General features: G+C 39.9%; 1 protein-coding gene across 8 annotated transcripts in view; it reads right to left on the reverse strand.

The window, feature by feature from the left end:
• The window catches only part of N4BP2L2 (NEDD4 binding protein 2 like 2), a 99,991-nt gene that overhangs the window by 49,983 nt on the left and 23,977 nt on the right, over positions 1-26,031 (reverse strand). The window contains exon 7 of one of the 8 annotated variants that reach the window (XM_019749585.2): positions 7,295-7,407. The exons of 4 other annotated variants lie outside the window; for them this stretch is intronic. In XM_019749585.2, the coding sequence (XP_019605144.2) occupies positions 7,335-7,407 (73 nt within the window). In that variant the 3' untranslated portion in view covers positions 7,295-7,334. Of the gene's footprint in view, positions 1-7,294; positions 7,408-9,985; positions 10,005-15,677; positions 22,357-22,478; positions 22,617-26,031 lie in introns of those variants that run through there. 3 more of the 8 variants (XM_074330090.1, XM_074330095.1, XM_074330091.1) reach the window with 3 other exon arrangements.

Genomic DNA, 26,031 nt, shown 5'->3' on the forward strand with positions numbered 1-26,031 from the left:
TGGCTCAATTGGTTAGAGCACGAGCTCTGAACAACAGGGTTGCCGGTTTGATTCCCACAGGGGCCAGTGAGCTGCACCCTCCACTAGATTGAAGACAACGAGCTGCAGCTGAGCCTCCAGAGGGACGGCCGGATGGCTCAGTTGGTTAGAGCGCGAGCTTTCAACAAGGTGGTTCAATTCCCGGATGGGATGGTGGGCTGCTCCCCTTGCAACAAAAGATTGAAAACGGCGACTGGACTTGGAGCTGAGCTGCGCCCTTCAACTAGATTGAAGGACAATGACTTGGAGCTGGTGGGACATGGAGAAACACACTGTTCCCTAATATTCCCGAAAAATAAAAAAATTTAAAAGCATAAGAAAAAATATAAAACAATGTTTAAAAAAACCTAAAATTCAGGAAAGTTTCAACTTACAAAATGATTGTTTTCTAGATGGCTGTGAGACTTTACATTAAAGCAAAATAACCTATTGATACAATGTTATAAAATAACATTATTATACTGACAGGCCAACCACAAAAAACCACCTCATTGAAAATGTGTGGTTTGCTTTCTTTACTTTTGTTTATGCCTTCCTTTATCCTTTGTTTTAATTTTGTTTTTGTTTTGTTTGTTTGGTTTGGAAAGAGGTATAACAAAATTATTATTCTTGTCAAATAAGATCAGGTCATTATTTTTTAACCATACAAGAGGGAATGAAAAACAGTTCCTGAAGTAAGTGAACAACAGTTGGAAAGGAAAACAAACTAGATTTTAAAGGATGTTCATAACTTTCCACAAAGAAAAAGCCAGGCCCAGATGGCTTTACTGATGAATTCTATCAGATATTTAAAGAATACATACCAATTCTTCACAAACTTCCAAAAAAATAAAAGAAGAAGAAACACATCCCAATTCATTCTACGAGGCCAGTACCACTCTGATACTCAAACTAGACAAAGACATCACAAAAAAGCTATAGACCAATAACTCTTATGGCTATAGATGCAAAAACCTAAAGCAAAACAAAATACTAACAAACTGAATCTGGTGACATGTAAACAGGATTATAAACCATGACCAAGTGGGAATGTATCCCGGGAATGCAAGGTTGATTTAACAGCCAAAAATGAATTAGTGTAATACACCACATCAATAGAATGAAGTACAAAAATCACATGGTTATCTCAATAAACACAGACAAATCATTTGAAAAATCTAACATTCTTTCATGACAGAAACACCTAACAAACGAGGAACAGGAAACATCCTAAACTTGATATTGGACATCTATTAAAAACAAAAACAAAAAAAAAACACAGCTGGGGCAGCCGGTGGGCTCAATTGGTTAGAGCGCAGTGCTCATAACACCAATGTTGCCAGTCTGATTCCCACATGGGCCAGTGAGCTGCACCTGCCACAACTAGATTGAAAACAATGACTCCACAACTAGATTGAAAACAACTTGACTTGGAGCTGAGCTGCACCCTCCACAACTAGATTAAAAAAAAAAAAAAAAAACAGCGACTTGACTTGGAGCTGATGGGTCCTGGAAAAACACACTGTTCCCCAATACTCCCCAATAAAAATTAAAAAAAAAACACAAAACACAACTAACATGATACTTAATGGTGAAAGACTGATTATTTTCCCCTAAAATCAGAAAGAAAAAAAAACAAGGATGTCTGTTTTCACCATTCCTATTCAACACTGTACTGGAGGGTCTAGCCAGGGCAAATAGTCAAGGAAAACAAATAAAAAGCATCCAGATTGCAAAGAAAGAAGTGAAACTATCTTTATTTGCAGATGACCTAATCTTATACATAGAAAATCCTAAGGAATGTACTAAAAAACCATTAAATGGGGCCACCCAGTGGCTCAGGTGGTTGGAGCTCCGTGCTCCTAATGCCGAAGGCTGCCGGTTCGTTTTCCACAGGGGCCAGTGCCAGATGGCTCAGTTGGTTGGAGTGCACGCAGGCTCTCAACCACAAGGTTGCCGGTTTGACTCCCGCAAGGGATGGTGGGCTGCACCCCCTTGCAACTAACAATGGCAACTGGACCTGGTGCTGAGCTGCGCTCTCCACAACTAAGATTGAAAGGACAACAACTTGACCAGGAAAAAGTCCTGGAAGTACACACTGTTCCCCAATAAAGTCCTGTTCCCCTTCGACAATAAAAATCTTAAAAAAAAAAAAAAAAAATTAGGGGGTGGAGGGTGAGGGATGAGGTTAAGGGGGATTAAATATATGGTGATGGAAGGAGAACTGACTCTGGGTGGTGAACACACAATGGGATTTATAGATGATGTAATACAGAATTGTACACCTGAAATCTATGTAATTTTACTAACAATTGTCACCCCAATAAATTAAAAAAATATATTTAAAAAATTAAATATACTAAACCATAATGAACTAAGAAACCAGATCACCAAAGTTTCAGGGCATGAGATCAAAAATATACAAAAATCAATTGTATATCTATACACTAGCAATGTACAATCTGAAAATTAATAAATTTCCATTTATAATATAATCAAAAATACTTAAGAATAAATTTAACAAATCAACACAAAACTTGTACTCTGAATACTACAAAATAACGTGTAAAGAAGTTAAAGAAGACCTAAATAAATGGAAAGACATCCCATGTTCATGGGTCAAAATGTACAGTATTCTTAAGATGGCAATATGCCCCATATCAATCTACAGGTTCAATGCAATCCCTATCAAAATTCCACCTGCCTTTTATGCAGAAATTGGCAAAGTGATGCTAAAATTCACACAGAAATTAAAGAGACCCACAATGACCATGACAATCTGAAAAAAGAACTAAATTGGAGGACTTAAAAGCCTCCTATAAAGCTATAGTAACTAAGCCTGTGTGTTGCTGGCATATGGATAAACATAGAGATCAATGGAACAGGATTCAGGGTTGAGAAATAAACCCTTATAATTATGGCCAATTGATTTTTGACAAATAACCCAATGGGGAAAAAAGTGTTTTCAACAAATGGTGGACAACTGGATCTCCATATGCAAAAGAATCAAGTTGGACCCCACCCCACACTGTATACAAAATTTAACTCAAAATAGATCAAAGACCTAAATATGAGAGCTGAAACCATAAAACTCCTATTAGAAAATATAGGTGTAAATTTTCATTACCCTGAATTAGGTAGTGGTTTTTTAGATGCACCAAAGGCACAAGCAACCAAATGAAAAAAATAAATTGGACTTCATCAAAATTAAAAACTTTTGTGCCTCAAAGGATATCATCAAGAAAGTAAAAAGACACCCACAGAATGGAAGAAAGTATTTGCAAATTATACATCTGATGAGAAATTTGTACCCAAAATATATAAAGAACTCTTAAAACTCAGTAGTCCCCCTTATCTGCCATTTTGCTTTCTGCAGTTTGTTTCCCGGTCAACCTTGTTCTGAAAATATTAAATGGAAAATTCAAGAAACAAACAATTCATAAGTTTTAAATTGCACACCCTTCTGAGGAGCGTGATGCCATCCAGCTCCATCCCACCCAGGATGTGAATCATCCCTTTGTCCAACGAATCCACACTGTATATATTACCTGCCTTTTAGTCACTTAGCAGCTGCCATGATTATCAGATCGACTGTCAAGTATCACAGTGCTTGTATTCACTTCACCTGTATTTTACTTTATAATGGCCCCAAAGCACAAGAGTAGTGATCCGGACAGCTGGATATGCCAAAGACAAGCCATAAACTGTATATACAGAGAATGCCCAAAAAATGTATACACGTTTTAAGAAAGGAGAAAACTGTGTTAAAATTGTAATAGTCAATATACACCGATAACAAAAGATGGATGCAAGTCATGTGTATGCATTTTTTGGCACCCCCCGATATATATAGGAAAAAACTAGGGTTCAGTACTATTGGGTCTTGGAACGTATCTAACCGCAGATGAGGTGAAGCTAACTGTCATAAAAAGACAAACTGAATTTTACAATGGGCAAAGGATCAGAATAGACCTTTCTCCAAAGAAGATATAACAACAGCCAAAAAGCACAGGAAAAGATGCCCAACATCATTAGCCATCAAGGAAATGCAAGTCAAAACCACAATGAGATAACCATTTCATATGCACTGGGATGGCGATAATAAAAAAGGTAAACAATGACAAATATGAGTAAGGATGTGGAGAAATTGGAACTCAAAAAATGTCTCAATTATGTATTCCTTGCTGAATAATGTACCCCACTTGCAGTGAAAAGATGTTTGAATGTAAACCGTTTTTACATGCAATCAGTAGTTATTATAGCTACAACTACAGTTTATGTAAATCACTACTTTAATTAAAATTTTAAAAGTAAAAGATAAAATATTCAGATAACAAATTTGAGTTAATAAAGTGGAAAATATAATTCATGAAAATAAAGATTAAGATTGTAAATTGCTCACAACATACTGAAGTGAAACAAAACCTAAAATATAAAACAGCAATAATGGCTCATATTTCCTATATACTTGCTATGGGGGCAATATTTGTTAATATACACATACATATAAATTTCATTTAACCCTACCGATGAACAACCTATGAGGAAAGTACTATCGTCATCTTTCTCATTTAATAGAGACTGAGGCTCAGAAACTTGCTCAGTTCACATGATTAATAAATAGTGGTGTTAGGCTTAAAATCAAGTCTCTCTGATTCCAAAGTTTGTCCTCAACTATTACATTACATAGCTGTCAAAATTATAAATCCGACAATAAAGATATATATATATATAAATATATATATTTCTATATTTATGTATTATAAATATGTGCATATATATGTTTTAAAACAGGAATTTGCAAAATGTGACCAGCAGTGAATTATGGAGGTTTAATTCCATAATTTAACTCTTTAATTATGGAGTCTCTGTGTCTAGAATTTCCTACATTGAGCATGTACTACTTTTGTAATAGAAAAAACAAATAAATGTGCACTTAAGACTTTCGATAAATAAATTAGGCAAAGCAAAGACAAAATACATTATAAATGTGTTTCAAAGTTTCTCAACATTTAAGATTCACTCTAGAATAATAAATCCACTTAAGGATTTATTGAATACAAACTTCAATTAAGGAACATAAACTTATCACACACACAAAAACCAACCCCAGCCTGTGTGCAAATGAAGTTCTAGCTAATAAGACTCAACAATTACCATTAACACCTGTCTTCTAAAAGAAACTCTTTATTATTGGGTGACTACATCCTCATTAGTCATGAACAAAAATAATTCCAGTCCTAACTATAGTACGGTGTAGTGAATCAATTTTTGTTTCCATAATGTGAGCTCTTAAGATTTCACTTTGAGATAGTAATGCTTTAAATTTTATTATTGCCAGTAATAATAACAGCAAGTCCTTAAAGTTAATATCTAGGGCAGCCGGTTAGCTCAGTTGGTTAGAGTGTGGTGCTAATAACACCAAGGCTGCCAGTTTGATCCCCACATGAGCCACTGTGAGGATTGAACATGGGCACACGCCTTAAAAAAAAAAAGAATTGCTTAAAAGTTAACATCTAGTTTATTCTTAAATATATTGATTTCATTGTGTCCATCCTTAGTTAAATTTTCAAAATGTAGATAAAACAGCATATATTTTAAAATATATTAGATATTAGATAAAAATCACCATTTTCCTGAAAGTTCAATTCCCCAAGGGAACTAGTTAATTTCCAAATTTTCTCACACCTTCTCAAGTAAATTTTCATTTGCTTCAAATACAGAAAAGTCTTTATTTTGTTGACAAGATCATACTGCTGCGTCTATAAAGTTCATAATTAACAAGGTATTCTAACATATTAACTCCAATCCTATCAATTACATTTCCCCTCTTCTATTACAAATCTAGTTTAATTGCCAAGATTTGGGCAATTCACTCTAATTCTTTTTTTAAAAATACTTAGTTTAGTTTCACGGCTAAGAAATAACAATTTACACTGACAATATTACTTCACAGATACTGTCAGATGCCTTCTACTCACTAGGAAAAATGTACAGCTAAATACAATTTATTTTGTTATGTGGCCATATAATAAATACTAAAAATTTAGGCTTGAATTTTACGTTGTTCAAAAATTCCCTTAACAACTGTTTAAACCCAAATTAGGAAAACTAAGGTGCTTAAATGTCACCTCAGGTAAAGCCCACCCTGACTGCTATGCTGCAAATTGCAACCACTGAGCACCCAGCCCCAGCCCACGCACTCTTCCCCTGGGCCAGGCCCCTCACACTCCTTCTCCTGCGTTACTGTTCTCCTAGCGCTTACCACCTCCTAACACAGCACACGACTGATTTCTTAGTCCTGTCTGTGTTGCTCCTAGCTGCCCCCTGTACCTAGAGCAGTGCCTGTGACACAGAAGGTGCTGTTGAATGAATGATCATTTTACCATGAGGCTAAGAGTGGAGCTACTGCTTTTGTGTGAGCTGACTTGGTGACTTGTACAACTATGTGGGGTATACAATGTTGAATTTTGTAATTAGAGCAAATCCTTATTTTTCACCCTGCTGCAGGGCAGGCAAACACTTTCTCCAGTAGGACACTTAGCTTCCATGGGAACATCCTAAGGCCTCCGTGGTTGAAGAGAGGTCTATGTCCCTGGAAAGTGGCTCAGAATCTGAAAACACAAAACAAACCCAGGCAGGGAAAATCCACAGGTCTGGGGTTTGGCAGGGAAAAGAGGCAGGGTGCTCTTTTCTTTTCCACATTCTTTGGGACTCTGCTTATTCTGTTATTAATCATATCAATACTCTTCCTTGTTGTGCTTACTATACATGTTTTACATGTATTATGTTAGTTAAGCTTTACAACAACCCTAGGAGGTAGGTACTATTAACAGCCCTACTGCACAAAATAGGAGACATTGAGATTTAAGTAATTTTCCCAAAATCGGGTAGGTGATAGAGGTCTCCGGCATTGAAAGCTTGCATTCTGTAACACTATGCAATACGGCTTTCCCACTGTGACAAATTACGTGGTCATGATGAATTACAAGAATTCCTAGGTTCTAGCATCTTTTATTATTAGTTGGCTATGGCTGCTCATATTGTACTAAACAGAGACCAAACACAAAAAGGGGAGACAATTTTTATAGATATAGAGTAAGTTTAATCATTTGGAATTATTAACAATGTATTTTAATGGACTAGTCATACCAAAGAAACTTCAGGCTAAAAATTAGCTAAGCCAATAATCAATAGGGTTAAAGATGAACAAGCAAAAAACCCTGAAGTTCACAACAATAACAATAAAAATCTGCAAAAAGTGTTATTTACTTACCAGAAGTTCTTCCAAATTGAAATGGTCGTTTATTACAGAATCATATATGGAAAAAAATACTGCTTTGTAAAAAGTCTTTCACATGTCCCCAAAGAAGGCCCAACTCTGACAATCTGAAAAGCAATGAATTAAATACTAAAACTAAATGAAAACTACAGGAAAAGAAAAATATATTATGAAGCTTGTTTAATTTTACTTCTTGTCCTAAGCCTGAAATGAGATATGTGATATCACCCCTACTGCCTTAGGATTTAGCACTTTCAAAAGATATTTTGAACAGCCTAAAATACCACGATACATTTTTAAAAATATTTTCTTACATGTATCCTACAAGTATCTTTATGTTCAGCATCTGTTTTCTTATCAGAAATTAATATGATTAAAGTGAGAATTGGTATATTATGCTTGAAAAGAATATTAATGCCTTTCAAATAAAAAACTTACACCTGCTTAGTAAATCGCGTTAGCAGCATGCACTATTAAGATAGTCCTGACTTGCTGCAACTTTTCACGTTCCTAACATTTGACACATTTAAGTCATTCATAGCTGTTAAAACGAATATAGTAACTACATTTCTAAATGTTTTCGAACATGAAATTTACAAGTTATCATGTCCACGAAGAATAAAAACAAAAAATTCTGAAATTGGATGGCTTCAGAAGCACTAAATTTCATACACTTAAAATTGGGGATTTATTTTTAGCCTATAATTTATGCAAATAGAAAGCATCAAAATGTAGACATTTTATTAGCCCTTATTTTCTAACACAAAAAAAATCATATACAAGTTAGCCATTGGACAGACATCAATAATTGCTTTCGCTGGACTGTGGTTGATGCCCATAGGGGTTTTTCACAAATGTGTATGTCAATTCCAGCCTTCCATGTGTTGTCACTGTAAATAAGTTACCATACTGTACTGAGCTGTAGTTATACCTTAAATGACTTCAAATGTATGGGAGCTACTTACTGGCTCTCCCTCAAACAGCCCCGTGTGGTTAGGCTTTTGAGTTCTCCTGTCTGCATTTTATAGTGTTTTCATATCCTCAAATGTTCTCCGGCTGTCAGATCTAATTTCTTCTTCTCTCTGGAACTGCCCCAACTTTACCACCACCTGCTACCACTAAAGTATTTGTGGAAGGAAAACCATTAAAATGCCTTGCTGGAATTTTGTTCAAAAAAATGCAAATTGCCTCAAAGAGAGCCTTTGAAAGGTACAGAGTATGTGACATCTATTTCAGCAAATCAGCAAATTCTTACTTTTGAGTTACTAGTCATATTCCAAAGTTCCTAAGGAAATCACCCCTGAATGAGTGGACTGTGCATCTGTGTCTGGACTAAAAGAGCACCCAGCACAGGGTGTGGAACAGTCGGTCCTCAGTTATTAATGCATGGGCATCTCATATGTATGTGTACACGGGTTTTTTCCCCCACAGGCGCAAAAGGGGGCCGAAGGAGGCACATCAACCTGTGAACCCTGTCTAGGAAGTAGAATGTGAAGGAGGTTCGGAATAAAAAGAACTGATAACTTTCACATCACCTCCTTCTGTATGAATGTTTTAGGTCATGCTTGAATTATTTATAATTTATATCCAGATTTGGGTGTCCAAAAAGATAGTGCAATGCAAGCACAACAAATCGTTTCCACAGTGTGTCCTTGGGATGACTGCCCTTGCTATAGCTATATACCTGTCACACTTGACTGAGTTGTCTTCTTGCCACAAGAAATGCTCTGATGGAGCAGCTCTCACCCGTGAAAGCCGCACCACATACTAACCACCAAGAGGACCCTGGCACATATAGTGCAATTGTGATCCAGACTGCTCCCTTTGTGATACGCTGGCTGCATCCCTAGAAGCCCCAGTGACTTTATCTTTCCCTTTGATATTATGTTCCAAAGGAAAAACTCTAAAAAGTTGAACCTGTAGGGGGTACAAGTCCATGGCCATAAAGCTCAGACAATACTATTCTTTTGTAGCCTCTGGCTAATGCTTTTTTTTTTAAGCGATGGTTCACAACATACTCTGTCATCCAGGCAGCCTACAGCTGGACTTCTCTGGTTCAGTTTCCCTTCCCTATCTATTCTGTGAATCACTGTGTTGTACATGTAAACCTGTGTTAACATTAAGTTCTGTAAAAGTGATGAAAACGTTGCCTATGTACAGTATATTTGTTTTAAATTTACATGACGTTGATCCTCCTTAGGCTTTCATCATCAGCCAATATCCCCATCAAAATATCTATCATTCATCAAAATAGTTTACAAAGTATCACATGACAATCAGAGCACTGCTGAGTTGGGTAAATGTCCCCATGCTCTGCCCCCAAACTACAGCAAAGTCTCTTGTCCTGGTTTCTTATTAAAATGTGAAATGTAGTCAAACAAGTGACTAAAACTCAGCCTATTTTTAATCACGCCTTATAATGTTTTTAATATATAAATTAAGAAGGAAATCAACTTTCATATAACTGCCTTAAACTCTCCATGAATTGCTCTGGAGCCAACATGGCCACTGCCAAGGATGCAGACTTCCTGATGAGCTGTGAGAACACTGCAAGCCCATGTTACTCACCGTGAGTATGTCCTGGGAGGACCTTTGGGGTGAATGGTCTCCACACCAATGAAATGGCTGACAGCCAGGAGGCCTGGATGCTAGTCCTAGTTCTCCCCGAATCCAGATGGTACGTTATTGGGTCTCATTTTCCTATCTGTGAAATGTGACATCTGAGCTTGATGTCCTATAAATCCGTTTTAGTCCTAAAACTCCATTTTTTAACATGTCAAATAGAAATTAGTAGTATGTTTAGTTTAGTTTTTGGTTGTTTTTTTTAATCCAAAGTATACCATAATAGCACCTCATTAATATTCACAGTACTCAGGAGAAAACAAAGAGGTATTATCTTTATATGTAATATTTGAGTCATGAACTGGGACAACTCAGAAAAGGTCACAAAACTGGCATAGTGAGAACAATGAACCTAATTTCTTGACTGTGTTTGCAGTATTCTATTCACTGTATTATTTTTGTTGCTGCTTTTGTTATATTCAGAAAGCAATGTGCTTTAACCCTTGTCACCCCCCAATCAGCCAATTTGCTCTCTAATGTACTCACACCTACCCTGCTCAATCTCTTACTGCTGGACGTCACCACAGATCCTTTCCCCTTCAATTCTATTAGAATAATAACCAATGACACTTGATCATTTGCTTCCTATGGCTACGTCTTAGGGTTCCAGGTGCAGTATTTGCCTCCTTTTCTATATAATTTCTGTTAATTTACTATATAAATGTCAAGCCCATACAGAAGATCTGTCACTATCATCTTTACCATTATACAAGTCCCGAGTGGCTGAAAAGGACACCATGAGCTACGACAGTCTGGGACCATCCTCTCTCTGTGGCCTTTCTTGCAATCCCTTCTAGACTCCCAAGCTCTTGGTCCTTGAAATCAGCGAATGAAATGGTTTCCCAAGTCCTCTGAAGACGTAGATGTGAACGCCCCTTGCACCCTCCCACTGCGGGCTCCCTGAGCAGAGCGTCCGGCCCTCGCTGGGTTCTCCACAACCTACGCCCTCTCACTAACCTGCCTGACCAGAACCTCAACCAAGTGCATTTGCTCCCAGCTCCCTGCACAGGTTTTCAGACTTGTCCTTAAAACCAGCAGACACAGAGACACATCTACTGTTAATTCAACATGTACAAGTCACACTCTACTCCCTGTATCCAGGAAAGATGGGGAGAGGGTGGAAATTCTAGCCCCCAATCAGTTCCAGCCTATAGCAGAGGTGAGGCCAGCGCTACTCACGTACCACCAGGCACTCGCCTCTCAGACTCTCTAGGACTCTACCTATCCCAGAAAGAATTAGGAGAAGACTGGGAAAACCACAGTTTCTTTATGCACGTAAAACCTGCCATGGATACTCAAGAGTCCATGACTCTCAGAACTTAAAGGGCTAAAATAACCTAAAATAACCAGTCAGTACACTTCTGTGGCCACAGTTTGTCAAAACACTTACCTTCTTCAGTACCATTTGGCATACAATACCCTGAACCCCTCCTAATTGACAGCCCAGCCTCTTCTCTAGGACCCCCCAAGACCCATAAACGAATGGGTTAATGACCGGTACCCACAGGTCCACAGGTTTCCCCTCTAGCACAGAAACCGGCCTCAGTTCTGACCTGTTGGTACCATGCAATCCACGCTCCCAACACCATGAGTCCTGGACATTTCAAGGGCCCCCTTCAGGGACTCCACAGGGCTTCCTGGGCCTTTCCTGCCTTTCCCACCCAGCCCGGGAAACACAGTGGACCCTGACAAGGGACAGAGTTGGCACTGCCCCCTCAGCCATCAGCCCACCAGCTCCTTTTCCTTCACATCATCTCTGGCAGAGCTAGCCTGGAACACAGTGGATGAGACAGCAGTGGCGATGGCACCCCAGCGGCAGTCTAGTGCCAAAAGGCTCTGACTACTCACATTGACTACCCTCACTGATTGCCACAAATAACACATGAAGGCAACTCTAGGGGAATCAACGGTGAGTAGTCAGAGCCTTTTGGTCAGGGGCCCACCAAGCACCTAGACAGCCAGGAAGAGAGCAGACATGCCAACGGGCCCACCACATCAGCTACTAAATAATCTGAATGTTCCCTCTGCAAAAAGGAATATTAACCAAGCTACCTCTGGTTTGTGACCACCCTTTGACATATCTAAGCCTCAGCCCTGGGAAAGATGATACTGGTTGACTGTGCCAAGAAGTGGGTCAGTTAGCTGACATGCCCCCAAATTCCAAATGCACACTCAAGAGCCATTTTGCAATGACCCCTCCCTCAGAGGGCATTTCCAACAGTAAGAATTCTTGAATTTATCAGCTACCTTAAGAATTTGGGTTCTGGCCTGATAGTGCCTTCTCACCATTCCTGCCCAAGACTTGACAGGCCAGCTCGTGTTAGGGAGGGGCGTGGCGATGAGTTCCTATGAATGGAAGTAGACTCCTGCTTACCACAGACAAACCAGGCCTTTTCTAATTAAGAAAAAAAGGAGTTTGACTAAGTAATATACTGAGTGACCTCGCATGCCTGAGATGCGTGCACTTCAGGTTCTCCAGGATACAGAGAGATACGTGAGTTCAGGAGAACCCATGGTCCCCTGATAAATACTGGTGCTTTTAGTAAAGGAACAAAAACAGGAAAGCAAGGAACACTGCTCCACCAGGACAAAGGTGCCCTCGTGCACTAACTGTGTAGATAGGCTAATCATTCCACTTGTCTTTTAGTCCATTCAGACAGGCCCCTTGCTCCAAAGTTTCTTGTTTCTTGTAACCTATATATTCGACAGCTAAAATGACCCAGCTAATTCTCTGTCACATGGAAAACCAGGCAACAAAAGTCACTCTACCCTGAGATGTTCCACCCCAAATCCTTTGTAACCCTCTCTGGTCACTACTGAAACTCAAACAAATAATCAAATTTGATCCACCAAGAGATGGTTAAACATAAACTGCACTGGACCAAGGTTCGGGCCACCCTGGAGCAGAATTCTGGGGGAGAAGTGGAGGTGAGGCTACCAGAATGGGCAGGCAGGTTTACCAGTAGAGCAAGCCCCAAACTCTCTTTCTGCCTCCACCAAAACACTGCTGGCCAGGCCGCCTCGGGCAGCTCAAGGTACTCAACAAACATGACAAGACGTTTGGTGGCCTTCCAACTAACTGGTAAGATGTTTCCGTCAATATGCCCCATTCCAAAAGTGCTACTTAATCAAACTGCTATCCATGCAGATGCCAGCCCACGGACAGTTTGCTGTTGGCCGCAACCGAAGTTTGCGTACAGAAATTGATAGGAAGTTATAAAAAACTTTTATAGCAACCTGACAGAGTAATTTTTATGTTAATGATAAAATATTCGACTTGTATCTTTAAATTTTTTCTAGTAATTCACTTTATTATACTTTACTAAAGTTTTAGACTGTGGTGGATTGGAAATTTTACACAACTTATCTTTCACCACAGTCTAAAAAGCACCTATCTCCAAAATGAATGTGACTATGACATCTTTTTGCTGAATTTTCTATGGTGACCCCCACATCAGCAAGACAAAGTCACAGTTCGTTAACATTGTGTGTTCAGGCTCCTTAATCTGGCCTGACTTCTGTTCTAGAGCAGAGCTTCACAACAAGTGTGCTTGGCAAAGCCTCAAACAGGTGACAGGTCAGACCACTGAATGGAGCCTGTGGCAGATGGAGTTCCCAAACCCTGGGATCATGCTAAAGAGCAAAATTCCACTCAGTAAATTTGCAGGTCTAATTGGCTTTGTTAAGCAATTCACAAATCAGGCAGCATCCCACCTCAAAGCTAGAAGGGCACTCTGGGTTGTACAAAATGGAAGGTTTTTGTAGGCAGAGAGAGGGTGGGACAAGAAAGAGTACATTATTTCAGGAAGGTCACCTCCCCTTAGGGGAAGGCAGGCGGGCTCATCAGACAGATGACCTCACTAGTGCTGACCAGGGAATTCTAGACTTATTGGCTTAAAATTCTACTCCTGGGAGAGGATGAAACTTCAATTAGCTTAGATAGTAAGTCTTAGGGAGGTTTTGCACAAGTGACTCCATTTTGGGCCTGTTGTTTCTTTAAGAACCAACAGTCTTGGGAAGAGTAGCCTAGACCATTTACTCCAGCAAATTCTAAAATTTTGTTTTCTGTGTCGTAATGTGGAAAAGGTTGAGAAGCACCTGATGCCTGGAGTTGTCTCTTACTACACAAAGACCAAATTTGATGCTTCAAACACCACAAAAAGTCTGCTTTTCCACCATACCCAAATTTGTGTTTCCTACCCAGACCGCTCCTCTGCACCTCCAAACACACTACATAGTCGACATCTGCATTTAGATGTCTAAAGGCACCTCAAACTTACCATGTCCAAAACTGCATACCTGTTTTCCTTCCCAAATGTGCTCCCCCTCCATCACATCTCAGTAACTCCTCTCATACCCTCTATTCGATCTATTCAGCAAATCCTGCCAGTTCTAGCTTCAACCACTCCCCACCACCTCTACATTTATTCCCTGAACCCCAATCATCTCTCACTTAGATTATTTCAAGAGCCACCTAACTAGCCCCGCTTCCACTTGACTCTCTAAAACTGATTCTCAAGACAGCAGCCAAAACTGACTTATGTAACTTAAAACACAAGTCAGATCATGTCACTGTTTGCTCAGAACTCTCCAAAAGCCTCCCATCTCCAGCAGAGTAAAGGCTTATGTCCCTTCAATAATTGACGAGGCTCATATTATCTGATTCCTTCGTCTTCTCCTTCGCCGCACTGAGCAGTCCCTCATCAGGGCCCTCACTTGCAGGCTCCTGCTCTCCCCTCACTCTTTGTTCATTCATTCTCATCATCTTCGTCTTCAAGTCCCTGCTCAAATGTTACCTCATCAGTTAGGCCTTTGCAGATCACTCCGGATAAAGCCCCACCCTCCCTGCCAATTTATGCTGCTTCAGTTTTCTCCACAGCACTTACCATCTGACCTGCGACATACATGTTCACTGGTTTAGGGTCTGCTTCCCAGCACTGTCTCCAGGAGGGCAGAAGCTTTGTCTGCTTTGTTCACTGCTGTATGTCTGTCACCTAGAAAAATGCCTGGCACTCATGAAATACTGTTGGATGAATAAATACCTGTGGAACTAAATGCACACTGTCTCTTGCCGCTGAGACTTTGATCATTCTGTTGCTATCGCCTACAGGCCCCTTTCTCCTATCCTTCCTCTCTTGTAAAAACCCACTTTTAGGCTAGACGTGGGCACCAACTCCTCCAGGAAGCCTTACCTGAACCCAGTCCTGTGCATGTCATTCACTGACCACCAATCCATTACTCAACAGTGGAAAACATCTTACACCCTCTTCTCACTGCTGGTTCCCCTTTCTGAACCACATTCCTCTAATCAGGAAACAGCATTCCACCCCGGGACCTATCGCTTCCACCTATTTTCCTCCTGCACTGAGTACTTCTACTGCATAAATGTCCAAGAGTAGAGACACACCTGAGGCATTAGGAAAACAAAAGGTGCTCTAATGTGCACTAGGCAAGACAATTCAAGCAAGGAGCTTGGTTGTTTCCCACACTTTCCAGGTTCTCATTACTGCCAAATGCCAGAGGCTTCTTCCTGGCCCTATTCAGTCAGTCCCTTGAGTCTCAAGTCCAACTTACACCCATCAGGGACTCCCCCCTCTCCGTGGCCTCGCTGATGCCCGTGCTCTGCTCTGTACCTTGGCCAAGCCCTGCCAAATCTGATCCAGAGTAACAGTAACTGCAAATCTTCCCAAGCTATTCCCTCCCGCCCACCCCCCACCATTACCAACCTCCACTCCACATCTTTCAAGGACAAACAAGGTAGGGAAGGCAGACAGAAAGCTTCTAGTCCAATTGTGTACCTTCAAATCAGTCGTCCCCCCCGTGCCCACACACACACAAACCCATATATACACCAAGAAAGGATACCAGTAAAGCAAGCCTCCAGCATTTCGCCACCACTCACAGCAATGGCTTGCTGTCACCCTCGTATGCACCCAGCCTCTCGACTCTCTGTGTCTCCAAGGTTGCCTTTGTTTCGTATTTGTTGCCTGAACTTACGTTTCCTCAGCATAATCTTTGGTGTTTTCTGAGACTTCTGGTTATGGCTCTTTTACTGCCTTGGGCAAGGTTATCACCTGAGCTTCGGTACTGGAGACCTACTACGGGCTCTGTGACGTAAGCAGGTCTAACCCAGATCCTATAAGGAGAGAATTCATATGACCAACATACGTTTCCACAATTCCACACCACAGCACCTGACCAACATCTTCCTTAGAAAGTCTCAATGGCCAATTAGTTAATTAAAAACTAGCTGCTTTCTCTTCTGATTTCCTTTCTCCACTGAATGCTATTTATTCTGCCTACAAATAACCTCATTGTCCCATAACAGAATTGCTTCTAAATATAAAAATTTCTACTTCACTGTAGAAAATAATTTAAGTGAGTCAAGAAGAATATGTTGTTAAAATTTAGTATATTTTCATTTAAAAATAAACAAATGAGGTACTAGTAATTATATCTTAAAAACTGCCTCTCATACCTTCCAACATATACCTTCTTCTCCTTTGTCTACTGAATCTTGTGACAGTTCTATAACTTACCTAACTGTATTATAAAAATAGAAAACCAACATCTACTCAAACTGATATTCCCATCTTACATGGCACATTTCATAGGAGCCCAGGCTGCAATTAACTAAGTTTCACATAACCACAGGTAAGCTGATGTCACACTGTCACATAAACATTACACAGGATGTCATGAATGAAAACAAAGGAAAAAGTGGCTTACTACTTTCATTACGTCTGACATTAAGAACAACAAAAATTCCTTGGTTTTTCTTTGAAAGAAATGGGTTCATGTGGGCTGGCCAATACAATGCTGTGTGAAACTAATCATACCAAATCTGCCAATAAAGATGAGAATATCAAACTGATTTGATCATACCAACAATCCATACAACGTAGATGGAAAACAGTGCCACGCTCATGATAAAAAGGCACACACATCAGCGTTTTTATACTATTCCACGGCTTACCTCCTGTTGTCTATGTTAATGAGGAATGGGACTATCTGATAACCAAAAAATCAAACTTTATCCTTCTAGATCTCTCATAGCATTGCTAACTAGTATAAAAATCAACTGTTTTGTTTCATTCTCTGCCCACTACTAATGTGTATCAAAAGTGAAGAGGTGAGGGGCGGCCAGATGGCTCAGTTAGAGTGTTGAGCTCTGAACAACAGGGTTGCTGGTTCGATTCCTACATGGGCCAGTGAGCTGCGCCCTCCACAACTAGATTGAAGACAACGAGCTGCAGCTGAGCCTCAGGAGGGGTGGCCGGATGTCTCAGATGGTTAGAGGGTGAGCTCTCAACAAGTTTGCCGGTTCAATTCCCACAAGGGATGGTGGGCTGCATCCCCTGCAACCAAAGATTGAAAACGGTGACTGACTGGACTTGGAGCTGAGCTGCGCCCTCCATAACTAGACTGAAGGACAATGACTTGGAGCTGATGGATCCTGCAGAAACACACTGTTCCCCAATATTCCCCAATAAAATTTTTAAAAAAAAGTGAAGAGGTGAAATCATCAAAAGGCAAACGAAATCACAGAATTTCAAGACTAACACAAGAGTTACCTCAGCTGAAACTCTAACATACTCATCTCACTTCATCCATCCAATAAACCTATGTTATAGATTGAGAAGATATTATCCTCATTTAATTATGAGGAAACATTTCAGAAAATTAAGTGATTTGCCCAAGTTGCAGTCAGAACTGCAACTTACCTTCAAATACTGTGCGCTCCTAAAATAGGATGTTTCTGCCCTTCACAACAATCACTGAGGTGTCTAGAACATTCTGAAACTATGGAACTCAACTGCACTGTGAACACTGTGAAATGCAGTCATGCAACCCACTATATACTTCTTAATACAACATATTCCATTTTCAGAAAGATTGAATTAAAAATTCACAACCCTGAACCAGTCAAATGTCCTCGCTGACAATGAAGGAACTGTCTTACACGTGCCTCTCAACTAGCTACTGTGATAGCTGTGGATTAGTGTGCTAGGGCTGTGACAAAGTACCACAGACTGGGTGGCTTAAACAATAAAAATTTATTTCTCACAATTCTCGAGGTTGGAAGTCTGAGATCAAGGTGTCAGCGGGTTTGGTTTCTTCTAAGGCCTCTCTCAACTGGTAGACAATGGCCTTCTTCTTCTGGCGTTTTCATATGGTCTCTCCTTTGTGTGTCTGTTTCCTGATCTCTTCTTCTTCTGAGGACACCAGTCACATTAAAGCCCATCCATATGACCGCACTCTATCTTAATCACTTCTTTAAAGGCCCCGTCTCCAAATACAATTACATTCTGAGGTACCGGAGATTAGGACCGCAACATAAATTTTGAGGAGACATAATTCGGCCCGTAATACTCTACCCTCTGGCTCCGGCAATTCATGTCCTTCTCATATGCAAAATACATTCACCCCATTCCAACAGCCCCCAAAGTCTTCATTCATTTCAGTATCAACTCTAAGTCCAAAATCTCATCGAAATATCATTTAAATCAGGTAGGGTGGACTTGAGATATGTGAGGCAAGATTCCTCCCCAGCTGTGAGCCTGTGAATCTACACAAGTTACCTACTTTCAAAATACAATATTGGGACAGGCACACAATAGATATTCCCATTCCAAAATGGAAAAATGAGAAATAAGAAATGGGGGCGAGGTCCCAAACAAATCCAAAACCCAACAATGCACATTTCGTTACATCTTAAGGCTGAAGAATAATCCTCTTTGGCTCCATGCTCTGTCCTCCAGCCCAGGGACATGGGGGCCTTGCCTTCCAGTGTGGTAGTCTCATCCCCCCTGAACCCAGTTTGTCGTACTTCTGACTGCATGGTGGTAGTGGCAGCCCTGCCAACCCCAAACCACCTTCTTCTCATCTCTCAAACAACACACGTTCACAGCCAGATAGCTCCACTGACTTGTAGAGTCTGACAGGACTCCCTTCATTTCATCCTGTCTGGCCCCTCGGTCCAGGCCAGCAGTGTTTCTGTTGGCATAATCCATCTCTATTCCACTGGGACGGCCTAAGGGATTCATAAGTCACATGCCTATAATCTCTTTAGCAAATCGCTGCCTATCAACAAATTTGATGTTGTCTCCAGAACAGATCATTTTTTCACAATATACATAGGCTGAGAATTTTCTAAATCTTCAAGCTTTGGTTCCTTTTTGCTTAACAATTCCTTCTTCAATTTACATCTCTCCTCTTGAATTTTACTATAAGCAGCAAAGAGAAACCAGGCCTTAACTATAACACTTTGCTTCAGAATCTCAGTTCGAGTTCACCACTTACAAGTGCAATATTCCAGGACAAAACACTGGAACACAATTTAGCCAAGTTCTCTACCACTTTATAACAAGGTGGCCTCTCCTCCAGTTTCCAATAACATGTTCCTCACTTCCATCTGAGACCTCAGCAGCAGCGCCTTTCACATTTATATTTCTACCAGCATTCTGCTCACAATCATATATGTGTATCTCTAAGATGACAGAAGCCTTCTCAACAGCTCTTTCAGAGCCCTCACCAGAATCTCCTTTAACGTTCATATTTCTACCATCTCTCAAGGCAAGCTTGGCTTTTTCTAACACGCACTTGAAAACTCTTTCAACCTCTACCATACCACTTAGAAAGCTACTTCTCCATTTTTAGGGATTTGTTAGAGCAGCAGCCCACTTTCCCAGTACCAAAATCTGTTAGTTTGCCAAAGCTACACAATACCACAGACTGGGTGGCTTAAACAAAAGAAATTTATTTTCTCACAATTGTGGAGTTAGAAGTCCAAGATCAAGGTATCAGCGGGGTTGGTTTCTTCTAAGACCTCTCTCTTTGGTTTGTCTTCCTCCAGTGTCTGTGTCCCAATCTCCTTGTTATAAGGACACCAGTCGTTGTGGTTAGGGCCCAATCATAACCTCATTTTATCTTAATTACCTCTTTAACGGTCCTTTATCCAAAAATAGTCACATTCTAGGTATTGGAGGTTAGGACTTCAACATATCTCAACACACAATTCAGGCCGTAACAAGATGACACTACTCATATTCACTTATGGCATGAATACTGAATATTCACTCTTACCCAGCCATTGTGCTAGTTGATGACCTTACAATGGTGAACAAAATAGGTACAATCTGAGTCACAGAGCTTAAAAATAATGGGGTAAAATAATCATATACAGGCAGACCTCAGAGATATTGTGGGTTCAGCTGCAGACCATCACAATAAAGTGACTATTACAATAAAATGAGTCACACAAATTTTTGGTTTCCCAGTACATATAAAAGTTATGTTTACACTACACTATAGTCTGTTAAGTGTGCAATAGCATTATGTCTATACAAACTATGTACGTACCCTAATTAAAAATCCTTTATTGCTAAAAATCACTAACCATCATCTGAGCCTTTAGGGAGTCATACTCTGTTTGTTGGTGGAGGGTCTGCCTCACCTTGATGGCTGCTGACAGATCAGGGTGGTGGTTGCTGAAGGCTGGGAAGGTTGTGGCAATTTCTTAAAATACGACAACAGTGAAGTTTGCATATTGACTTTCTTTCATGAACAATTTCTCTGTAGCACATGATGCTGTTTGATAGCATTTTACCCACGAACTTCTTCCAAAAGTGGAGTAAATCCTCTCAAACCATGCCGCTGCTTTATCAACTAAATTTATATAATATCCTAAGCCTTTTGTTGTCATTTCAACCATCTTTACAGTATCTTCACAAGGAGTATCTTTTATCTTAAGAAATCACTTTCTCTGTTCATCCATAAGAAGCAATGGAGGATCATGAGATTGAAGCAATTCAGTCATACCTTCAGGCTCCACTTCTAGTTTAGTTCTCCTGCTACTTCCACCACATCTGCAGTTACTTCCTCCACCGAAGTCATGAACCCTCAAAGTCATCCATGAGGGTTGGAATCAACTTCTTCCAAACTCCTGTGAATGATGCTAGTTTGACCTCTTCCCATGAGTCACGAATGGCATCTGAAATGGTGAACCTTTTTCAGGAGGTTCTCAATTCACTTTGCCCAGATCCACCAGAGAATAGGCAGCTATAGCCTTACGAAATGTATTTCTTAAACAATAGGATGATCCATGAGCTGCAGAATGGATGTTGTGTTTGTAGGCATGAAAACATTAATCTCGCCCAGCTCGATCAGAGCTCTTGGGTGACCAGGTGCATTGTCAATGAACAGTCATATTTTGAAAGGAATCTTTTCTTCTGAACAGTAGGTCACAACAGTGGACTTAAAATATTCAGTAAACCGTGTTGTAAGCAGATGTGCTGTCATCCAGGCTTTGTTGTTCCATTTGTAGAGCCCAGGCAGAGTAGATTGAGCATAATTCTTAAGGACCCTAGGAGTTCCAGAACGGTTAGTGAGCAATGGCTTCAATTTAAAGTCACCAGCTGCATGAGCCCCTCACAGGAGAGTCAGCCTGTTCTTTGAAGCTTTGAAGCCAGACATTGACTTCTCCTCTCTGGCTATGAAAGTCTGAGATGGCATCTTCTTCCAATAAAGGCTGTCGTGTACACTGAAAATCTGCTGTTTAGTGTATCCACCCCCATTAATTATCTAACTAGACCTTCTGGATAACTTGCTGCAGCTTCTGCCTCAGCACTTGCTGCTTCACCTTCATTTTTATGTTACGGAGATAGCGTCTCTCCTTAAACCTCATGAACCAACCTCTGCCAGTTTCACACTTTTCTTCTGCAGCCTCAACTCTCTCAGCCTTCATAGAATTGGAGAGTTAGGGCCTTGCTCTGGATTAGGCTTTGACTTAAAGGAATATTGTGGCTGGTTTAATCTTCTGTCCAGACCACTAAAACTTTCTCCATATCAACAATAAGGCCATCTCGCTTTCTTACCATTCGTGTATTCACTGGAGTAGCACTTTTAATCTCCTTGAAGAACTCTCCCTTTGCACTCTCTACTTGGCCAACTGGCGCAAGAGGCCTAGCTTTCAGCCTATCTCGGCTTCAACATGCCTTCCTCACTGAGCTTAATCATGTCTAGCTTCCACTTTAGTGAGAGGCATGCAGCTCCTCCTTTTACTTGGACACTTACAGGCCACTGCGGGGTTATTAACTGGCCGAATTTCAACATTGTTGTGTCTCAGGGACTAGGGAGGCCCGAGGAGAGGGAGAGACGGGGAACGGTTGGTTGGTGGAGCAGTCAGAACACACACATTTTCGATTAAGTTCGCCATCTCATACGGGTGCAGTTTGTGGTGCCCCTAACCAGTTACAGTAGTGACATCAAAGATCACTGCTCACAGCTCCCCACAGCAAATACAGTCATAATGAAAAACTCTGAAATATTGCAAGAATTACCAAATGTGACACAGAGACACGAAGTGAGCAAATGCTGATGGAAAAATGGCACTGATAGACTTGGCCGACACAGGGTTGCCACAAACCTTCAATCTGTAAAAAAAAACCAGTATCTGCGCAGTGTAATAAAGCGAACCACAATAAAACAAGGTTTTGTGCCTATACTCATACAAATTAATAAAGTATGAGAGCACACAACGTAATTTAGACCTCACCAAGCCTGCTATGTCCAAAAATGCCTCCTCGAAGAGTCCAAATCTGAAGGATGAGTATAGAAGAGATATACGCACATTGAACCTTCCAGGAAGAGGAAACAGAATAGAACATTCAAGGAAATGTGGTGGCCAGTAGGGCTGGAATACATAAAGTAGTAAGAGTCATGAACACAAGGTTGGACAGGCAGGTAGGGGCCACTATCAACCTGGGTATTAAATATCACATTATGGCTTTTGATCTTTGTCCTAACAGCAACGGGAAGCACCTAGAAGGCTTTACACATGATCATATTTTCATTTTACAAAGATCACTTGGGCACAGAGGAACAATTAAGGGCTTCTAAAGTGTTAGTAATGTTCTATTTCTTGACCAGGATTCTGGTTACATGGATACGTTCATTTTGTGAAAATCTGTTGAGCTATACTTATAATTTAAGCACTTCCTATATGTACATTATACTCAGTCTGGTTAAATTGTGGAGAAAAGGGGTTAGAACAGAGCAAGTATTGACGTGGGGATCCAGTCTCAGTAAGAGATGATAATTCAAACTAGAAAGATAGCAGTCAAAAATGGAGAAATAGACTCAAGAGATATTTCAGTGGCAAAACCCACAGACCCCAGCTGATGGACTGAATATACAGGAGAAAAGAGGACATCAAAGAAGATTCCCAAGTTTCTGGCTTGCAGAAATAAATGGATGGTAGACACATATGCTGTGTAAGGAAGTCCTAGAGATCCAAAGGTGGGAGAGAAAATTACAAGTTCAATTTCTCAGCCTTAAAAGTAGAAAAGTCAGGTAGGCAGTTAATACAGGCTGGAGCTCAGAGGACAGGTCTAAGAAGAAAATACATTTGGGGGGGGGGGGGTGTCAACATTGTTAACAATATAGAAGCACTGGGTATAAAATCCTTCAGCAAGCATTTGAGTTCCTACAGTATTACAGGCACTGGTTTAGATTTTGTGGGTACAGCTATGAACCAAATAAACAAGGTCTCATGAAACTTTTACTCTAATTTAGGAAGACCCCCAACAAATAAGCATCAAATAACTTCAACTACTAATAAGTACTATGATGAAAACAAAACAGGACAATGTGAAAGGGGTGGGCTACTTTAGATAGGAAGTCAGGGAAGGCCTCTCTGTTGAGGTGACATCTGAGGTGAGACCTGAATGGTGAGAAAACGCTAGGCATAGGAAGAGGAGAAGAGAACAGCATTCCAGGAAGAGAAAAGAACCAGTGCTTAAAGCAAGATCAAGCTTAGCTTGTATGAAGAATACAAAAGACAACCAGTATAGACAGACTGCAGTAAATGAAGAAGACAGGGGTGAAGACAGGGCCAGGGAAGAAGCCAAGGACCAGAGATTATGTCAAGTTTAAGCAGGAATAATGTAAAATTATAGGGTAACAAAGCTGTAAGTGGGGAGACTACTGTCCAAGTGAGAAATAATGAAATCTCCTGGGGAAAGCAAAAAGTAAGAATAGGAGATGGTCTAGAACTGAAACTTAAGGAACTCTAGAAACAAAGAGCAAGAGGAAAAGAAAGCAGCAAAGGAGACAGAGAAGTACTCACAGAGAACAAAGATCATGTCAAGGAAAAGTATTTTAAGGAAAAAAAAATGATCTAGTCAAATGCTTGCTGAGAAGTCATATAAGAGGAGGACTGAAAAATGCTCAATACAGAGAAACATCTAGAGACCTTAAAGTCTCCAGACTTTAAGTAGAACGACAGGGGCAGAAGCTAAAATAGAGAATGATAGGGGTGGAAGCCAAAATGGAGTGAGTTGAATTTAGAGTTGAGACAAAAAAGACAGTTGGTATAGATAGTTTTTTAGAGAAGCTTGGCTGTAAATGAGTGCTGCCAATAAAGAGGGACTTTAAAAAAAAACCTGGTTGTGTTTAAATGTGGACAGACCAAGAAAAGAAGACAAGACTGAAGTTACAGAGAGAAGAAATAATTGACAATACACAGAGATTCTTGAGAAGGTAAAACATGCAATCCAGAGTTACAGGTAAATGCATGAACCTTAGATAAGAGGAGGGCTACCCTATCTATTGAAATAGAAGGGAGAGAAGACAGGATGGATACAAATGGGGGCAGAACTCAGATCGCCCAACTCTTACAATGTTTTCTTTCCATCTAAATCAGGCTACAAGCATTTTGAAAAGTATCCTAAGTAGGACAACAAACTGATAAGAAAAGTTAAATTGAAGTTATTTAGCCTGAAGACGGCAAATAACTCAATATATATTATTTTCCAAATAGAGGATAACTATATGAAGATATGTGTCAGTACCAGCTATTCTTTGTTGCTATTGATTACCAACCTCTATTAGTGTACTCATACCGAAGATTTAAGCACTTGATTTTTTTTAAGTGACCCTTAGGAATACAGTTCTTTGGAAGAAGGGTTCTGAAAAATGCCTGTGAACTTTTTTTGGACCACTTTAAGATTAGGATAAATACCTAAAGTATTTAAGTATTTTTCTCAGAGTGTCCTGAGAAGTCTTACACAAATTGTTAAAAAAACAAAAAGACTCTAAGAGAAAAATCATAAGCCCAAAGGTTGCTTTCCTCATCTGTATTACAGGATTTAATTTCATGATCATAAATCACAAATATAAAGACAACTGGTGAGTTTCAAAATCTGGAACAAACACCTCTAGACACCCACCAAGTTAAATGAATGAATAAGCCTTCGTCTCCACTGGTCTGGACACTCTTTTCACTGGCAAGTTTCAAACACAACTAATTCACACTCCATCTTCACGTTTCCTAAATTACAAACTGCCTTATAAAGTTGCTTTACTTAGATCAATGTGTCCTTAATATCAAAAGGTTGTTAATTGTTTTAGGGCGAGACAAGGTCTAATATTCAACAAATATTTATTGACTCTTATTAAAGGACAAAGTTCCAAAGACCTAACAGTGACCAAGGAAGACAAGGAAGACCCTGCTTTCATGCACTTATGGTACAAGATAATTTTTCTTAACATAAATCATGGCCCTAGTGGTCTTTCAACAGCAAAAGGGAGATGAGGAAGGTGGAATACCACCTATGACCACTATCCTTCTAGCCTTAACAATTTCCTATTATTCCCCACAAATTGTTTTTCTCACTTTTGAATTAATTCAAAATGTCTAGCCCAGACCTCCTGTCACATTTCATGTAAATACTTCAATTTACTTATATTGGAAATGAAATGTTTTCACCACATCTTTGCCAGTGTTACACTGTACCCAGTGTTTCCATTACCTCAATCCCATACTATACTGCTTTCTAATTTCCTGAATTGAAAACTACCTTAATCTATTCAAGAAACCAACACTATTTTTTCTTTCAGGAAGTTTTCCCTATTCTAACAAAAATTACGCCTCTGATTTCACATTTAGAAACAATAAAAAAAAAACACGTATCAGGTAATTTAAAAAAAAAAAAGACCTAATCCTTCTATTTTTAAGTTAACTAAAACAAAATAAAGCTAATACTCAACAATAAGAATTCTTCATCTATAAAGGTTTTCCTTATAAAACCTAATTAATTCAATATATT

The sequence above is a fragment of the Rhinolophus sinicus genome, linkage group LG04, assembly GCF_036562045.2.
Source record: "Rhinolophus sinicus isolate RSC01 linkage group LG04, ASM3656204v1, whole genome shotgun sequence".
NCBI lineage: Eukaryota > Metazoa > Chordata > Mammalia > Chiroptera > Rhinolophidae > Rhinolophus > Rhinolophus sinicus.